The sequence below is a fragment of the Carassius carassius genome, chromosome 29 (genome assembly GCF_963082965.1).
Source record: "Carassius carassius chromosome 29, fCarCar2.1, whole genome shotgun sequence".
Classification (NCBI taxonomy): domain Eukaryota; kingdom Metazoa; phylum Chordata; class Actinopteri; order Cypriniformes; family Cyprinidae; genus Carassius; species Carassius carassius.
In genome coordinates, this window is record NC_081783.1 from 14033405 (window position 1) to 14053399 (window position 19995).

At 39.9% G+C, this 19995-nt stretch overlaps 3 protein-coding genes across 3 annotated transcripts; 2 read left to right on the plus strand and 1 right to left on the minus strand.

Moving 5' to 3' along the window:
• The first annotated feature begins 479 nt into the window (after positions 1–479).
• Positions 480–3844, plus strand: ttc9c (tetratricopeptide repeat domain 9C). Its single transcript, XM_059515936.1, has 4 exons — positions 480–628; positions 1130–1454; positions 2265–2447; positions 3329–3844. Exons 1-4 carry the CDS (start codon positions 617–619, stop codon positions 3475–3477), a joined length of 669 nt encoding a protein of 222 aa, XP_059371919.1. The 5' UTR covers positions 480–616; the 3' UTR covers positions 3478–3844.
• A 194-nt stretch (positions 3845–4038) lies between these two features.
• Positions 4039–15028, minus strand: si:ch211-168f7.5 (uncharacterized). The gene is made up of 4 exons (XM_059515937.1): positions 14413–15028; positions 8426–8594; positions 7171–7374; positions 4039–6700 (listed from the first exon to the last, which is right to left on the minus strand). The coding sequence occupies exons 1-4, from the start codon at positions 14641–14643 to the stop codon at positions 4365–4367; spliced, it is 2940 nt and encodes a 979-aa protein (XP_059371920.1). The 5' UTR covers positions 14644–15028; the 3' UTR covers positions 4039–4364.
• A 2358-nt stretch (positions 15029–17386) lies between these two features.
• Positions 17387–19092, plus strand: map1lc3cl (microtubule-associated protein 1 light chain 3 gamma, like). The gene is made up of 4 exons (XM_059516726.1): positions 17387–17564; positions 17917–17972; positions 18059–18165; positions 18445–19092. The coding sequence occupies exons 1-4, from the start codon at positions 17507–17509 to the stop codon at positions 18602–18604; spliced, it is 381 nt and encodes a 126-aa protein (XP_059372709.1). The 5' UTR covers positions 17387–17506; the 3' UTR covers positions 18605–19092.
• Positions 19093–19995: the final 903 nt, after the last annotated feature.

Sequence of the window (19995 nt, forward strand, 5' to 3'; positions counted from 1 at the left end):
TGAGGTCCAGATAAAAACGTATATCGGATTTCTGTTGTTTGGTCAATTTTTTTTTTCCGTTAACAGAAGTTTTAAAATTCTTTTAAAATAAGTTTTTTTTTCGTTCAAACGGACTCACTTCTCTAATGATAAAAATGTGACAGATTCCCAAAACACAATAGATCTACACAATAGATCTATTTTTCTCTGTCATTGAATTTATTTAAACAGCCCCCTTTTTCTTCATTATTTTTTATATTATATAAATATTTTAAATTGTATACACTTATCATTTTAAATAATTATATCATTTATATTGAATTTAATACTTATTTAAATAACTTTAATATATGGATGTGTTTTTCTGTGTTTTTGTTTCCTTGTGTGTTACATGTGAAGTATTTATCAATCATAACTTCATTGACTTTTAAAGATGTAGATCATATATTATGTAAATCGCTCATATGAGTTTGCGTTATTAATATTGTACCGGTAGGAGGTAGTATTGACAAATGCAACGCTGCAGCCATAACAACCACGAAGAAGAGTGTCAAAGATTTGTCTATGGTCCCAACAATAATTTCTTCATTAAACTGGCTCCTAAGCAGACTGCAACCCTCTTAAACCCTTAAACGCAATGGACGAAAAGGTAAAAAAGATACTTGACGTGTTGTTTCCTTTTCTATGTGATAAATCCAAGCGAGGCTGCGTACTGTGCTGAGTGCAGTTCAGATTCATTGGAATGCGTATTGGTTTCAAAAAGTTACAACTTTTTATATTATGCGAATTATGTTATATGTGCTTAGATTTAATGAGCGTGTATGATTTGAGTTATTTATGAGTTAGCGTTAAAACTCTCAACTTCACACCTAATGAATAAACATGAAAGTTAGCAGTGTTCTGTTGGGAAAAACATCCTAAAGTGGTTCTGCTGGTGTTAGTTTGTCGCTGCTTATGGTTTTAGATGGGACTAGAGGACTTCTTATACAGATATACACTGGTTTGGCTTGGCCAGGATGGGAGACCTCTCTGAATCTTCTAAAACCAGCATATAATGAATTGTCAGACTGGTCTCCTGATGCAGATGCTGTGGCTACATATATGATTAATAATGCAGTAGTTCAACTCTTATTTTGGTTATGTTTGACAGGTTTTAGGTGCTACTGCTGGGGATGATGGGGCAGAGGCTGGTGCATTGTCATGTTTGAGAGCCACTGGAGGATCATCTGGTTCCCGTTTGGAGTCACAGCTCCAGGAGGCCATTCGGTTAAAGACGGAGGGGAATGCATTCTACCGGGAGAAAAATGTGCGCACTGCCATTGGATGTTATCATCGCGCTTTGCTCGTTCTCCGTGGCCTGGACTCTGAGGTGACCTCTGCCCTGCAAGGGTTTGTGCCTCAGGTGCCTAAACTGAGCCGGACACAGGAGGACCTGCTAAGGAGCACTCAGGTAGACTGCTATAACAATTTAGCAGGTGTGTATTACTTCCAAAAAGGTTATTGCGGCGGTGTGAGGTAGTAATGCTTTGGTACTGAAGTGTAATAATTTTGCAGGCACCTTTTTCCAAAGCTAATTTCTGTGCATTTTTAAACATGTTTATAGGAACAGTTTCTTACTGGGCAGGCTAGGCTAGGTATCATCATTGGTCATGCATTATCATACCATTTGGTTTAACTATTTCCTATTGGTTTGAAACCTCCGAACCAAATCCTTCCATTTCTGTCCATCTCAGCAAAACAGTTTCCATCTATTTAAAACCTTTAACCTTAGCAGTTAATCATATGAGAACTAGAAAACAAAATCATCTGAACTTTGTCCTTGATCTCATGATAACCCACAGAAGAAGAAATCTTACTTTATTAAACATTACCATTCAAAAGTTTGAGGTCTTTGAAAGAAACTGGTATTCATATATAAAATATTCTATATACTTGTATTCAGCAAGGAAACACTAAACTCAGAAGTGACAGTGAAGCGATTTATAATCTTACAAAAGATTTCCATTTTAAAGAAATACTGTTCTTTTCAACTTTCTGTGCTTCAAAGATTCATTAGAAAAATGTATGCAAGCATGTAGCTTGCCTTCAAAGAAATAAATTACACTTAGATTTTAATAGTATTTCACAATATCACTGTTTTCACTTTGTTTTGGGGCATATAAAGCCTTTGTGGGCATAAGAGACCTCTTTCAAAAATCTTACTGGTGACAAAGTTTTGAATGGCAGTGTTTGTAAATCTTATCTGGGGAAGCATTCCCCTCTTTACCTCTTTGTGTGTTTCACAGCATGTCTGCTGCAGCGAGAGCTGGTGGACTATGGCCGTGTGTTAGAGTACAGTCTGAAGGTGCTCCAGTGGAGGTCAGGGGACATTAAGGCCCTCTACAGAGCTGGAGTGGCCTCGTTAGAGCTGGGTGATGCTCTGACTGCTCGACATTACCTCACACAGGCCAGGGGGGGGAAACCTAACGGTAAAAACCTACCACATCCCACCTTTCTTGACTGTTTGATCAATCGCCAACCTCCACCAGGGGTCGCCAGAGCCCTCCTAGGGGTTACCAAGTTGAGTTTGGGAAACTTTGTCAGTTCGTCAAATTATCGTTATGATATAAACACGGATATCTAGCTGAGAAAAAAATCAAAAGAGCAGTGGGTCGTTGGGTGACTGCATTCTATGTAATATTTTAATTATCTCGGTCCATGAGGGTGTGAGATATTTGCTTTTGTCCAGCTATTTTTCAGTCTTAATGCCATGAGCAAAGTCAAGTTAAAAATAGTTCGAAAACATGTCACAAGACCTGCATTCTCTTCTGTTCCTTTAGCTATATTTAAATGCAAGAATGTGTCCTGTGTGAACAGGCATCTGAGCATGGTTAAATGCAACATGAAATAATTGAAAATTCTCAGCATGCTATAAGCGTGCAATGATAATCATATGGGAGTCATATGATCTAACACCGCTTGCCGACAAAAAGCCAGACACAGGGTTCCATTTAAATATTACTGGGCTGGTCATTTGATAAGTTAAACAAATTTTCCACAGTGTTCCACAGACCTATCGTCAAGTTTGCTTGTCCTATTAAATAAAAAAAATGTGTACGTGTTCATATGTTTAAATGTGTGTGTCAAAGCATGACGGAAAAAATCCCCTGAGATAAAGGTTGGGAACTACTGGTAATGCTGCCAGGGATTTTCAGCTAGCTTTCACAAGGGAATACAGTCAGTAAGAACAAACACCTCTCCTCTGCAGCCTTCGATTGAACTGCTGTTTCACATCTGCATTCAAAGTTTATGTCAGTTCTTAGATTGGAAATAATGAGGCATTCATATCGCCCTGTTCTCCATTTCTCAGATCCTGATGTAAAGAAACAGCTGCAGCGAGTGGAGGAGAGACTAAGCCAAGACTATCAGAAAGAGAAGGCACTGTACAAAGGCATGTTCAGCAAGCAGAAACAGGGTGAGGAGCAGTTAGCAGAGGAGAAGACCCAGAAATTGGCCTGAACAGACAAATACACAACTCAGTAGGAACATAAATCAAGTTAAATGAAGCTTGAGCTGATGTCACCAGGAGGCAAGTGGGATATTTTGCTTCAGGGTATGGATAATTTGCTACATATGGCATTTACTGGTGTTGAAGGTCCGTAGCAGGACTGGATGTGTGGCTGAAATCTGGTGCAATGTGGCAGCTTGAATGAGAATTTTAATGCACTTAAAATGCATTGTACTCTGGTCTTTTATGGCTAATACACTGTCTAGCTGCTTCTGTTTTGCATTCAGTTTCTTCCAGTTGTGTACCTGTATTTTTTTTTTTTTTTTCAGATGAAAGTTCTCGTTTTTAAGTCATCCTAATAAATATTTTTGAAAGAAATCTATGCATAATTTATTTTCCATTTGAAACGGAATACTCAAAAACTGTTGTTCGATTGTTAATGGATTATGCTAATGTGATTATGGAAATGCTGTGAGAGAAGTCAGATCTTTGTAAGTGAGATCTCATGTAACCTTATTGTACCATAAAACACTTCCATATGCAGTCATTGCCAAGCAATTCAGTAAAGACTGTTTTAAATTGGAAATACTTTTATTGATTTTTCATCATTTCATCAGTTTCAGCACTTCAGAACAACCATTTCAAATTCTATAATTTTTTTTCAAATTCCTGAGCATAAGTTCAAACAACATCTTTTTGTATCTGGTCAGCATATACTTCAGAGTGCTTTTTTAAGCATATGTTCATAGTTAAAACAACACCAGCACCACTATGACCATAAGAGTGCACATAGACAGCACAGCATGGCATGCAGAAGCACCTAAGCAAGCAAAAAGAGAGAAAATTGTAAGTTTGGAAAAGTTGGCAGCTTGGTTTCTACCATTTTGAAATGTTCATACTAATCTTTCTTTTTCGACTTGTGGTTTTTATTGAAACTGAGGGACCTCATAGAGCCAAACACTTTCCTTCCGAGGTCACGGAATGATCTGGAACGGGTGAGAGGAGCCGATGGGGGTGGTGAGGGCGAGAGCGATGGGGATGAAAGAGGAGAAAGGGAGTGACTGCTTCCCTCCAGGCTCTGGGAACGAGAGAGATGGAAAAGACTGGCAGTTGAAGAATGATGTTTCTCCTCCTTTCTCACAAGATTGCGAGCACGTTCAGAGCCCCGTCCTGCACGGCTGATCTCAAACGAGGAACGCCACTGATTGCTTTCTCGTTTCTGAGAATGTGGCTCGAGAATTCCCTGAGACTCGCTTCGAAATAGCGCTCGCCTGGACAACCGGAGGCTGGAACTGCGACTGTCCCAACTCGTACCTTTCTTTTTCGAGGTGTTCCCCCTTTGATCTTGCCTACTGGATGATTTTTCTTTCAGTGAGGTGTGCCTCCAACCAAATCCTCCAGCTCTTTCATCTGGTTCAAACTCCTCCTCCTCTCGTCCCCAAAATCGGGTTTCAAACCCCTTCCAAAACTTTCCACCTTTTTTAGGGGTTTCAGTGCTAATTTCATCCTCCCATCCGGTGCCATAGTCCCTGCCTGAATAGCTACTAACTGTAGATGCTCGAATAAGTTCTCTTGATGCATGTTTGCCTTGGTAGAGCCGCTCTCCATCCCCACTCCTCCTCCACCCTCTATCTTGAGGCCTCCACCCAGCCCCTGCATTCTGCCTGAGGGAACCTCCACGAGGCCGAATGGGACCCTCCAGTGGGGAACTACACGGGTGAAAGCGTGGAAGAGAGCATTGAGATGGGGAGTCACGCCGAAATACTGAAAGCTGGGCAGGAGTGAAGGGTGAATTTGAAAGTAGCCGAGGAGGCGAGTGGACTCTATTGTGGGAGGAGCCTGGAGAGGAGGCAGAGTCTGATTGATTATGTGGGAAAGGCAGAATGGGAGAAGAACGAGTAGGAGTGTGACCAGAATTGTCCGAATGAGGGCTACCTGACTGTGACGTCAGTGCCGAATGGCAATCCGAGTGTGAAACTTGTAGGCGATACTGTTGAGATATGTAATCCTGTCCAGTGCCTGCACCTGCCCAGGCGTTTGATGTTCGATCTAAACCAAACGGGTGCTGAAATGACGAGCGGGAGGAGTGCAGTGTAGAAACGTTAGTTGGAGAAGCAGACCCTACACCTCTTTCTCGTTCACTCCTAAAACATTCGGCATCCAACTCCACCCCCTCCTCCATCAAGCCAAGAACTACAGATCTCGGCAGGCCAGATACACGAGAGATTTCGCATACTACTGCAGAGTCCTCATTAAGTTTGGGAGGGCTGTCTGAAGCTTTGGTTGGAGGACAACCCTCTGCCTCTTCCCTTGAGGCTCCACTCCAGTCTAGTGACTTGGAGAATCCCATTTGCCTAAAACTCTTTCCAGTTATCTCCAGAGACCCTCGATTGTTCACAGAGGAAGGGCAGGTGGAAATCCTTGGTCTCCTGCTCCAGTTTGGAGTGCTGGTAATGGTGGACGTCGAAGAGGAAGGGGAAGCGGTTGGAGTGACTATACTTGCAGAGAGATGCCCACATGATCCTGAGACTTCTTCTTTCACATTTTTAGCATCAACACTCAAAGTCTTGTTCAGGTTTGGATTCAGATTCAAATTCAGATTTAAGTGGAGGCTGATGTTGAAATCCTCCCCTGTCACGGAGGGCAAGTTTCCTAAATTGATGGAATTGCGACTTGCGCGTTTACCAATACTGCTGAGGCTGACTCTCGCTGAATTGCCCAGGATAGACCTGCAAGGGGTAACATTTCCTCCGGACAAGCTGGAGTAGGAAGCACTTCTTGGGTGAATTCCCTCATAACCAGCTCCTGCGATGTTTATTTGGGGTCCACGGCTGGAAGTTTCAGGAGCCACCCTGCAGTGATGCTGATGGACTAATCTGTTGATGTATTGCTCCAGCTGAGTAAAGGAAGAAGAGGCTGGGGGTTGGCCTTTCTCAGGAGGTTGCTCAAGCCCTGGCTCCACAGGCTGGTCGTTCTCTGGACTGGGGGAGAGGCAGATGGGGGAAGGTTCCTGGCAGGTGGTGAACAGGGGGCTCTGGAGGGCCACAGCATGAAGTGGACTAGGGTAAGGGTACACCTCTTTTGTCTTCCGAGAAACTAGGTCAGAGCAAAATTTAGGGTCTAGCTGAAGCTGTGGAATGGAGTTGGAAGAGGGTAAAAGAGACCCGGGATGAATGCCTCCCAAACTGGAACAAAGGTCTGTCAGGAACATGAGGCTATTGAGCTCAAGATCCCCTGTTCATAAAGAACAAAAGTTTGTAAATGTATTATTTACATTGTTCTTTTTAATATACAATAATAAATTATGCAAAGATGCAAACAGCATCACATCAAAAACACCAAATTATTAAAAATATATATATTATTATTATTAAACAATAACATTTTTAAATATTGCATCCATTAACATCATTTTTATTGATTCTTTACCAACAAAATTATTATTACTTTAAATGTACTTTTAGTTTTTAATTCCTATTACTAGCAAATAGTGCTTATCATTAAATGCCCATTCCTATATTACAAGCGATTTAGAAGTATTTAAATTAACTTGAACAAAATTCAAATGTACAACAAATCCTACCATCAGGTATAAGTATTTCTAACAATTTTGGCTTTTATAAATGGGAAAATGGGTATTTAAGTTCTTCTTCCTTTTGGGTTTTGAATGAAATATGACTCACACAAAAAATCACAAGTCATACCAGTAGAAAAGGGCCTTCTTTCTTGTTTCTCCACTGTGCCCTCAGGACACTCTGTACCATGAGACTCTGCCTCCCTCCAGTGAGTGGCACTATGATCCAGTGAGCGAGGCCTACAGCTGACTTTCACTGACCCTCCAGGAGCCGCCTCGCTGGATACGGAGTAACAAGAGTCTGACAGAGAACTCCCACTGACCGAGTAAAAACCTGCGGACAAGGGAATGATGGATGAAGTTAAGAGCGTTAGAGGGGGCAGTGCTTCAGGGGTGACACATGATATAAATGATTGGTTTGCCATAAAAAGCCTGGGTTAATGTTTGCCAAAGTAAAAAGAGAACTGCCAAAAACACAGAAACTGTGTGTCATGTTGAAGTTGAAAGGTCACCACTGAATCACAGAGCCCCAAGCTATCCAAGCTATGAGTCATGCACTTGTGTGAAATGTATTACTATTTCATGCAGGGCTCATTCCTCAGAGAGGGCTTAAAGAATAACTGCTTTTGATTTAGATATTTCACATAGTTTAACCGATTGAGGAATCTACATAGCTTATCCAAAATGGGTCCATTTTGTTGTGTACGTTTAATCTCATCACAAAGTGTTCAAGTGACTCTTTTCGATGTTCTCCTATCCCAGCTAAGAAAGCCATTTGTGGTTTTGTGGCACTATCAAAACATTGCTATTTTTGGTATGAGATATATTATTTCTGAATATATGTTTCCCTGGATATTCCCTTTTATTTTACATACAAAACAAAAATAAATTACATATTTTAAACTGTAGCATGTTTTGACTTTCTATTTAATGCAGAGAGACAACAAATCTGACTTTATGTAAATACCTCATATTAAATTTTGTTCTTTGGGTGTCTTTAATTCTCCTAGTTACCATTCAGTGTTCATGTATTTTCTAACTATAAATCTTAGTATTTACATTTTATATTTATTTTTGAGGTTTCATATTAGTCATCTTTTCATACCAGGTTTTGACTAACAGTGCTGAATAAAATACAATACTAAGAATAATCAACTGTGACTAAATAATTATATAATGCTTCAAATGCCAAATACTAAAAAGGGAAACAATACTGTGGAACCATGATTAATCACACAATTCCTCTGTAAAAAAAAAAGAGCTTTAGAGAAGCTTCTTGACATGAGATATTTCAACCAGTCTTTGCTTCAGGTTCAGGTATCCACACAAAGGCATTCTGAACTGTTCTTTAAAAACAACAAAGGTTTTATTTGAAATACAAGCACCTGAGCTTGGTCTAGAGTCGCAGTCAAGCGGTGTTGTGCCAGGGAAGTCTGGAGTGGGAGAGGACAGCAGATCAGACGGGATGTCCCAGGACAGAGTGGACCAGCGTGAGCTTATCCCCTCTCCTGTCGTGCTGAGGCAAGACAGATCAGGGTTTGTAGGCAACAGATTCTGAAACAGATGGAGGAGTCATGTTACTACAAGATAAGGTGATGACACAAAGACCTCGTTTACACCTGGTATAAACATGCAATCATGATGCATGTGATCGCACTGCATTTGTTGCTAAACACTAATCCATCATGACGCATTCCAGACAGCAGCAAAGGACTGCCTTCACACCTGTCAATTGATTATTTCACTAAAAAGGTTTTAGAGGAAAATAACCCTCTGATTTAAAAATCTGGAATACACAGACATGAACATGCACACAACATCAATGACAGTGACAAACAGATAATGTGCCACACAAACAACTCTTAAAGGGGTACTCCACCCAAAAAGGAAAATTCTCATAAGTGGGTTCATGAGTGTTGTGTAGTACTACATCAGATGGTTTATAGTTTAAAACATTTAAAATATGAGTATTTTTATCACACATACCTATCGCTTCGCTTCAGAACACATTGATTTATCACTTGGGTTCACACTGATGAATCAAAGAATCAACACACTTTGTATGGTTTGAAGTGTTAACTTTGAGGGAAACATCCACTTGCATTATAAACTCACAGAGATGGATTATTTTTATAAAAAATATTTGTATGCGCTAATCTGAAAAAACAATGTCATATACTTTTGGGCCGGCATGAAGGGTGAATAATGGGTTCAACCAAAAATGATTCATTAATTACTCACCCTCGTATCGCTCCAAACCCGTAGGACCTTTGTTCACCTTCAGAACAAAAATGAATATTTTAATAAAAACTATTTAATATTTTGGATGAAATTTGAGAGCTTTCTGGCCCTCTATAGACAGCAACCTAAATACCACGGTTTGTGCAGTGGAGACTGACACAGAAGAGAAGAAACTGTTGAATGAAGTCATTATTTTTGTTTTCTTTGCACATAAAAAAAAAACTTTACTACCTTTCTGGACCTTGAACATGTCAGTTGAGTTGCTGTCTATACAGGGTCAGAGAGTGCTCAGATGTAATCAAACATATCTCATTTTGTGTTCCTGAAGATGAACGAAGTTCATACAGGTACGAAATGACTTAAGTAATTTTAATTTTAGGTGAACTATACCTTTAATATGCTCAACTAAAATAACAGCATTCCCATCGAAACATAATGTCCAAAATTAAAATTAGTTTTTATTTTGTGCTTTGTGCTGTAAAAATTTGTTGTACTTTATCAACATGCAATTAGGGATGTTGCGGTGACGGATTTTTTCCACCGGTTAATCGACGTGTAAAAAAACCGGTAATCCCGGTGTCACCGGGGTTGCATGTCGGGGATTTCGGGTGGCCGAAAATGCGGTCGTGCAGACGTGCACACGTCTCAATTTACTTTCACTTTAATTAGCGGCAATTCAGTAGCATTTGTTTGAATTAATCATGGGTTAATTTATTTTATTCTTAATAAAAATACACAAAACAATAAGACACTCGCTTGTATTACACATCTTTATTGCAAAATGAATAATAACTTAACACCATGCAAAAACTAAACAAAAGCACTTATGAAACACCTTTAAAGTGCATTTATTAACAAAACGAACCACTGCACACATCGTGCAAGTATCAAACAAGAAATTATATAAAAAAATTCACTATTCGTTAAATAAAGTGCCTGCCTCTTTCAGCAAAAAAAAAAAACGCACAACCATCGAATATGAAACGAACGAACATCAAAAACTTCGTTAAATAAGGTAGCCTACCCGAATAATCACTGGACACTTAAGTGCAAAAAAAAACTAATATAAAAATTAAACTCACGTTAAGCTGTTAAAAAAAAAAAAGAGGTAGGCCTATTAACTGCATACACCGTACAAAAAAATTATAAATAGGCTAAATGAGAAACAATAAACGAAAAACCTTCATTTTAAATTGCAACAGTTCGCTTTGAAACCAGATCTTCCGCCATCCTTTGCCAGTTAGCTCGCCTCACTCTCCTCAAATGATAAATGAAATCGGACACCTGCTGCTTTACTGCGGCGCTCGTTCCGCTTACGCTATATTACGAAGACAGTAGTCACTAACTGAATTAAGTGCTTTATCGCTATAGGCTAAAACTTCAACACGTTGAGGACGGTGCCGGTGGTCAAGTGCTATGACCGGTAGGTGGGTTAAACACCGTGTATCACTGGTAACACTGACTATCGCAACAAGCCTACATGAAATAACACATTTACATGAGTGATGTGCTTAGCCCTGAAATCAGAGATCCTCTCCTTGAAATACGATCACAGCTAGTCACAGCTGGTCATTTGTCTCAGATGACCACTTGTGATAGGATCACCAGACACAGACGTTAATATCAGAATAGAAGCCATGTATCTGTGATGTATAAAACAGTACACCTGTAAGGAGAAACCACATCATTAGCTGGTGACTATGATATATAAGCCTGCTTTCTGAGAGGATTTTAAAGGTGTCATATGATATGATTTCAAGTTTTCCTTCCTCTTTGGATTGTTACAAGCTGTTTGGAAATAGATAAGATCCCTACAGTTTCAGAGACTAAAGTCTCAAACCCAAAGAGATAAATAGTTAAGACTTGTCCACACCCTCCTAAAACGCCCCCACATGTCTATGTCACTGTGTGGGAAGATTTGCATAATGCTGCCCAAATGTTCACGCAAAGAAACTTTGATTCTTGCTTTAGTATTGTTGCTGCCGTAGCTGCCATGTCTTGGAACTACTGTGTGTTTCATTTTGTAAAAATCGACATATCAGAAAGGCGGGCCTAGAGGAGAAATAATAACATACAGTATGTGAAAAATAATGTGTTTTCTTTTTACCTTAAACCGCAAACACATTTCATTACACTAAATACACAAAATAATGTCCTTTTTTGACCTTTTTAAAAGACTGATAAACTAAGATCCATCAAGGGAATGTTTTGGTTACAATTCAGAAGTTTTAAATCACTTATCTACGTGGGTTTTATGGAGTTAGTTGTTTGTGATCCCCAACCTCTCCCCGTCGCAAGGAATCTCCCTTTGCAGCACATCCCATCAAACCAAGTGACTATTGTGTTTATCCTGTTAAGTCCGATCAACCTTCTGTCAGACTTTTACACAGACAATGCAGGTGATGCACTGGTGAAAAGTCAGGGGAGGGCTTGTTAATAAGCAGAGAGTGGAGAAAGACAGATGATGAAACAAAGAATAGAGGGAGAAAAGACGGGGGACAGTGGGTATTGAAAGACAGACTTTGACCAGGCTTATCTCTGCTCCAGCAGTTTAGCCACAATCTTGTCTTGGACACTAAAAAAATATATATAGAAAGAAAAACATACAGAGTGAGCAGGACATTCAGGGATGAAAAAGATGAAGGTGGAAAACTCATGGAGAAGGCATAAACAGACTAGATAGCAAAAAAAAAAAGTTTTGAATAAAAGTAGAGAGCACGGGGGATGGGTTGCCTAGTGAGAGGAACAGCATGAAGGAGGCATCTCTTATATGAGACCCCCTCCCAACCACCACCAATCCTGGATATAACTGCCTCCCCCACTTCACTTCAGAGAACTGTCAGGCCTCTCCTCTCTTCCTGCCCTCTCTCTCCTTCTCTTTCTCGCTCTCTTTCTCCTCTCCTCGCCCACACATCCGATTTAGCAGCAATACTTTAACTCTCTCTTTGCTGGTTGAATATTAATTAACACGTGCATTGACACTTCCACGTGCATTTGACAAAAAACCCATCTACGGTGACAGGATTTCTGAATTGCTTGAAATGCCTGGGTTTTGGCTTTGTTTTCCTCTTGACATTCTCTTCACAGTCCCTCACAAATTATATGTAGGTTACATTTGCATTGGTTTGAACATTCTCTGTAGATCCCATCTTCTTGCACACCACAACTGGTTTGATTATGTGCAATGCCTGCATGCTACTAGTTAAACTACTTTTTAGTCATTACCTTCAGCATATCAAAAAAGAATAGTAAAATAAAGTCAACACTTGGACATTTTAGACCATTCCAGCCAGGACATGTCAAGAAAAAAGACAACATATAGTCACCCTTTGAGTTTGAGTTCAGTTTCATTTTTCCTTGCCACCGCTGAATGAAATGTGCAAAGACGTATCATTTGCCTCCAATGTTCAAATTTGTTCATATATACCCATGCACACATCTAGACAGAATCTATACTGCATTATCCCGGTATACAGTTGCAAATTATTTCATTTCACCAGGAGATAATTGCGAATTGGAAGAAGCATTTGCTCAATGGGGGAAACCTGATAGGGGTCTCACGCAGGGTGCACTGGCCATTTTCCAGCTACCGATCAATTCATGAAGGAGTGCTCTGGCACATGGAAAGTACATTATATGAGGCTAATGATGCAAATGGACATAAAATAATGGAAATAATGAGACAAATATCCAGCCTGGCCATCAGTTCAATTGACAGAGGAATTACTCATTCAATTCCCTCACTGACACTGGAAATCGCTTAACATCATATTTTAATAACAAGGTGAGTCTTGTGGGAGGCAACAGGAAGACAGCTTTTAAGCCACTGAATCAGAGCAATCCACTCTTTGACTGAAAGTGAAAAACAAATATATAGAATCCATCTAATAAATCAATGTCAGTAAAACGAAATATGCATATTAGCTTTGAAATCTGATGCTGCATTCAGCCATTGCACAGAAGTCTAATCTAGCGAGGGGTTAACATATCAGTTGCTCTGCATGGCACACCCCCGTTCTCCATCTTTCTGTCCATTTCCCTCCATCCTCTCTCTCGCTCAGTGGGTAGCAGAGGAGAGGTGATATCTGTGACGCCAACAACAGAAACATTTCTCCATGTGGTGTTTATGCAAATGGAAGTCGCGTAGGTGGAGAGGCAACAACATTGCCCCGATGATGACTAATGCTTTTGTCTCATGATACATATTGCCGTTTCTCATGCGCACATTTTGCTGGACTGAATGGCTACTTGTAAGTGTCCTTCAAAAGCCTTTTGTAATTGCGAAAACAATTTTAAATGCCATGAAAGAGACACTCTTAATCACATCACTTTGATCTAGGAGATACCGGATAATTACATAAATGCCCTATAATAAATGAAGGACATGAGAAATAATTTATGAGCTATTTAGTACTATTAAATGCATTTCACATTTGTAGCTTCACTTGAGTTCACTTGCACACTATCCATTTTATGAAAACACACAATGGTGCTTCTATTGTCAACTCTCACATACACTTCCCTCCTTCTCTCATTACACAAGCACACGTGAACTGCTCTTGTTATCAGTCCTCCATACCTGGTCAAGAGCCCTGCCACATCACCATGGCAAAAATCAAAAAATTTTACTGAACAGTCTGTACAATATACAGAGAGTAGCCTATGTGTAAATTAAAAATGGACTTCTGAGAAGTCATATTTCACATTTCTAATAGATGTTTTCTCATTTCACTTGATAACATGCGTCCTGATATGTAATCGGACGTAATAGATCAAATTTTCCTTTCCCAGATGCAAACTTAAAAATGACACAGCTTACCCCACTCCTCCATATAATTGCCACTAGAAGGGATTTTGCATTGGCGCAATCAAGATGCATTGTATGCAGGGTCCCAAAATAGCTGTGCACTCCAACTCAACCTTGACACGTTGAAGACAAAGGTGTGTACAAGTGTGAAATGTAAACACAGCAGCGTCCAGCATAGGTCATGCAACCTGAGATCCACTGGATGCTACAGTCACCGAAACGTTAAGCAGGTGCCCCCAGCAGGGTTCCACCTCTAAGAGGAGATCAAAGTTAAAATTACGAGGAACATTATGTTCCTTCGGAATTTCCCACGTCCCCACTGACCTGTTGCCTGCGGGAGGTTGCGGCGCATTCCTCGGCGGCGGTCTCCGGTCCTTCCCCCTGGTGAGCGGGCGCTCCATTCATGTCCAGTACCGCATCCACCATCTCCAGCTGTCGTCCTCTGAGAAGGTCCAGCTCCAATATGCCGGCCAGAGTGGCTTTAAGCCGCTCTCCGATACGAACCCGATCGCTCCCCGACCATAACGAATTCACACAACCGCGGCGACCGGCCATTGTGCGCGCAAAATTGGTTTGTAGACAGACACGGTGGTCGGTGAACGGATAGGCTCACTGTTCGCTTCTAGCCAGAGCACCGACTGTCAATGCAGCATGAGCGCTGTGCGACATGAGCAACACCGGAGCCGACGCTTAAAATTCAGAGTCCGTAACAATATATCACGAAAATGCGGTAGGGTCGCAACTCAACTTTCGCACTGAGGCACATGTAACAAATGCATACTTTTAAGCTCTTAATTTACACCCCCAAAAAATTATTTCCCACCTAACCATTTTGAGACGCCACAACCATCACGTCAGCTATCATTCGGTTCATGATGATGAAGATGAAGATGATGTTGACTGAATCATATATGCGACAGTCTTGCACACAGCACACCGCTGTGAAGAAAAGAGTATGAATGGGGAGGAGTTAGACGCGAAAGCTCGCTGCTGATTGGACGGGAAGTTTTCGAACAGAATTGATTGACTAGCTTTTTCTTCTTCTTTTTTTAAGACGAGGAATGTGATTCTGCTTGTAGTTATGATGTCTTGAGTCTGTAGTGTTGCCTAAAATTTAATACAAACTTGAATTGTGCTTATTTATCAAATTTAAAGACTAAAAATTAGTGACTCAAATGTATTTGAGTCTTTGAATTCGTTCACTAGAAAGATTCTTTTGCGCGCTTCAAGAAGCAAAAAATTATCAGTTCATGGAAAGATTCCTTCACTTAAATCATTCATGAGCCAGATAAATATTGGATCACGTTCAACTGTGAGTGAATAAAGTAAAACATGTTGATGACCCACGTTGTGACGGAAAAGAGCAGGATATGCTGTTACTTTTATGACGTGTAGGCTATTACCCTACTTTGTGTACTTTTCCAGATGATCAAATATCCGCTTGGTTTTGTTGGTTTCAAAGAGCAGGTTCCTCTATCCGCTGCTATGCGACGAGAACATCCACTGTAGACACAAAAGAAAGCCTGTTTCTAGCCAGCAGGTGACAGTATCTGCCTGTCTAACACACACCAAACAAGCTTTCCATCAGTAATCGTTTAATCACTGACACAAGGGTATAGGAAGATTAGTCAAATATAGTCAAAGTATAGGATGCTCCATATAGGTCTATCCATGTTGGATGTAGAGTTTAGTTTATACTGAAACCAAATCACAAATGAAAACTTCAGATGGAAATAAATAGATAATATAAGACTTGTTTCAGCATGATGCATATGTATGTACAATCAAGTTGTTAATTTATAAAACATTTAGAATTGTGATTCATTTGCCTCTGAAATAAGATTAAACAAAATATATCAAGCAGGCCTATAGCACAATCTTTTCTGCATATCAGCTCTTTCTTCTTTCATCACTTTTAAAATAAAACTAACTTGACTATTCATAAGCAAACTTCCTTCTTAAACCATCAAAATGTAGAACCTCAAATCAAGGCAGTCCTCTTCCACTTCAGGTTATTTTTTTATCCTCTTATCCCACAAACTTAATTTCTCTTTGTAAAATCCTAATAATTTACATAATCTATTTTGCATACATTAGACTGATTTGTGCACCTTTAAGTCAGATCCATCAAAAAAAGTAACTTGTAACTTTTCAATCTGCTTTGAAATTTCATGGTATAGTTATGTTTAAACGCTTTAAACACAGTTTTACTCCTCAGTGGTTCAGCAGATAAATTGTTGAGCCAGTGAGGTGTAAATGTGTTTAAAAAGTTTTGTTTAAACTAATATGCCAAACCCTATTGCTTTCTTGGCCTTGTTATTGTTTCATATAGCCTAATGCCCATCTGGCACATAATGTACATTGTTTATTTCATATCGCTCTGACCTCATTGAGAATGGCAGCATGGTGATGATGGGCCTTAGGGTAAGTGAAAAACTGGCTTTTATTCCAAACTCTGAGGCTCTTGGGCTCTGTGTCACGATGGTTATGCAGCCTGTAACATACTAACCTCATCATCTATCCCAAAAACACAAAAGACAGTTCACTCAAAAATGAAGAGTCTATCATCCTTCCAAAAGTAACCATGTGACTTATTTTCTTCTTAGGAAAATAAAATATTAGTAGAAGATTACAAAAAATGTGTGTGTGTGTGTGTGTGTGTGTGTGTGTGTGTGTGTGTGTAGCCTCTATCTATCTATCTATCTATCTATCTATCTATCTATCTATATAGAGAGAGAGAGACAGAGAGAGAGAGAGAGGCCTATAGTCTATGGATGCCTATACATTCAGTGATTCTTGAATTTTTTACAGAAATTCTGTTTTCATCTATTTTTCAATACAAAGAATGTATTTAAAACGCTTCACACACTGTGGCATAAACAGTCTGCTTGAGAGGGCCTAGGCTTGTGTTTGTCCCGTTGAGTTTTAGGGAACTCTGTTTCTCACGTCTGTCACGTCTGTTGTTCACCGAGGTGTCACACACAAACGGATGCCGTGAGTCGCAATTAAGCTGTCATTGCACTCACTTTAGGAAAAACTGGAGCTTAACTTTAAATAGCTGATGTCTGAGTGTTTTGCTCATTTACAGCGACAGTTCATTTCTGATCGAGCGTGAGGACGAGGGAGGCTCTGGAGAGCTTATGTAACGGTTCACAACTTCATACCCTAATATCGCCGCAAAGCCTTTAATTACGCGTAAGCACTTCTCATCTTTTCACACCTCAAACTGTCCTCCCCTTAAACACACACACATACACACACACACACACACACACACACACGTATAAAGGCCGAGCCCCGCGAGCTGACAACAGGCATTTGAGACAGCCTCCACCCGTGGGCACTTCGTCAGCTCGGGACCAGCCTCCTCCAACCTCACCATAGTTCAGGTCTCCAGCCTCCCCAAACTCCAGTCAGAATGCCTCCCTACGAGAGATCCATGGAAATCACGCCTTTCAAGCTAAAGAAGTGCCTCGGTAAGTCATAAGATTAACATTCAACTCTTGCATTTTACAAACTCCTCTACATCAGTTGTTTTGGGCTGTTGGGAAACATTTTAAAATATGTTGTAGTCTACTTTAAAATAAAATAAATACTTAATTAAATTATTTTTAAGTGAACATTTCATTAAATGTATTTATATTTTTAAACAGGCCAAATAAAGATATTTATTTTAAATGCATGCTCATATTTTTCACATGGGTTTTATGTAGCCTAGTTAAAGAAAAAAAAATGTGACAACGTGACAAAAATGATGTCTGCACTATTTTATGTAAAACAATGTTCCATTTGCAGAAAAATGAATAATATTTTGTTCCTCTAATTCAGCAACAAGAAAAGATGAAGTCTGCACTATTCGGTCTAAGTTCCCCAACAAATTACCAGTAAGATACATTTTTAGTATAAAGTGTTTAAAGAAACATGAAACAACTGCTTTTTTATATTTTAGAAATTTTGTTTTGTATTTTAGGTAATTGTGGAGCGATACCTTCGCGAGAAAAAGCTTCCTCTGCTGGACAAAACCAAATTTCTTGTCCCACATGAACTGACATTAGGGCAGTTCCTCAGTCTGCTCAGGTGTGTATACTCTCTCTCCCTCTCTCTCTCTCTCTCTCTCTCTCTGTTATATATGATGCAGTATTAGATGCATGTGTCAGATTTTGCAGCTCAAAAGAAAATGAGTCATGGCTTGGTTTCTTGAGTCAGTGTGAATGTGTGTTGTACGAACAGTGAATCAGGCCAGTGCTGCTGTGCCACGTTCAATCGCTGGATCGCTGTATGAGGCACTGCCTGAAGTTTCTGAATCTTTCAAGCTATTATTTCTAGTAATTTCCTGTCCCACTCTTTCTCTTTCAGAAGTAAGATAGCACTAGAGGCATCTCAAGCGCTGTACCTACTGATCTCAGGAAAGAACACGTCCTGTTTGTCAGCCAGCATGGGAGAAGTTTACTCGCAGTTCAGAGACCCCGATGGCTTTCTCTACATAACCTATGCATCCCAGGACATGTTTGGATGAAGAGACCCTCAGAAATGAGCATGACACACAGATCCCCTCACATACCTCCAGACTGATGCCTCTCTGAGATCATGTATTGCTGCTAAATGAAGACTCTCACTGTGCATCACACCTAAAACCACACAGACCAGAGGACGAGAGGACTCTTGTGACCTTTTTTTTTAATAGTTTAGATTTCTTTGAGGCAAATGTTGAAGCATAATCAGTAGATTTGAAAGAGGTTACAACTGAGCCGTCTAATATGAAGAACAGAAAAATGATGTCCCTTCTCTCAAGCTGCTCCGTCATGAGGCTCCAACACAAAAAAGGACGTCCTGTCCTGGGATGTCCTGTCACAATGAGACAGGGTCTGTTCGATGCTGGTTTCCTTTCCTTGTTCTTTCTGTGACTGTGCATCTGTGTTTCTGAAACAAACACAGAGGGAAACGGACAAATAAAATCTATTTAAGCACCTACTGGAATGAAAATGTGTGCAAACAACACGGTCATTATGTACTCAGCTTCAATTGCGGTTGGACAATCTTCAATAAATCAGTTTAGATCTTTTAACTGAATGTCTGGTTTTATTTGATTCCATCTATTCTGTTAATGTGGTTCATTCAGTTCACGTACACCATGGAGTAGGGACGTAATTTGCTTAATTATTCATTTGGTTATTTCTAATGAGCAGCTTAAAATAAACAATATGGCCAGTAAGTGATGGTTTACATACTCATAAACATGTACAGAGCAGTGAAGCAATTCTCTGCTAGAAATCTGAGTCATTGCTTTTTAGTCTCACACCTCTTCTAAAGATGCATCACCCTTTTACACATGGCTGTTATTAACCAGCATCTAATTAACCAGCATCTCTAATAAAAGGGTTTAGCTTACTGTGTCAGTAAGCAGGAGGTGCTAAATGGGTCAGGTCTAACAAATTATATGGATACAAACCATTTAAAGGCTGTGAATTGCATGTTAGTGTCCCTCACAATGCAACTAGACCTTCATACTTCATCCGCATCTAGCAAGGCTGTTTTAATTTAAGATTAGGCACAAATATAGGGTGGGTTGATGGTGGTAATTTTAAACCCTTCACATCTGCATTCTTACGGTTACTTAGGACATTACTGGGAACTTTAGCACCTTCCTGCAAAGTGTGTTGTGAAAGCAGAATGCATTAACTGAGAAGTGGCAATGAGAAAGTTCAAACGGAGGTAAACTGAGGTTTCTATCAGACATAATGTATGCTGATAGTTTAAGATGATAATGAAATGCACATAACACCAGAACAAAGTAGGATATGCATTAAGTTGTTTAGTACCGTTCAAATGTTTGTTAAATTTAATTTTATTCCAATGACGGCAAAGCTGAATTTCCGCAGCCATTACTCCAGTGTATTCTTATTGAAA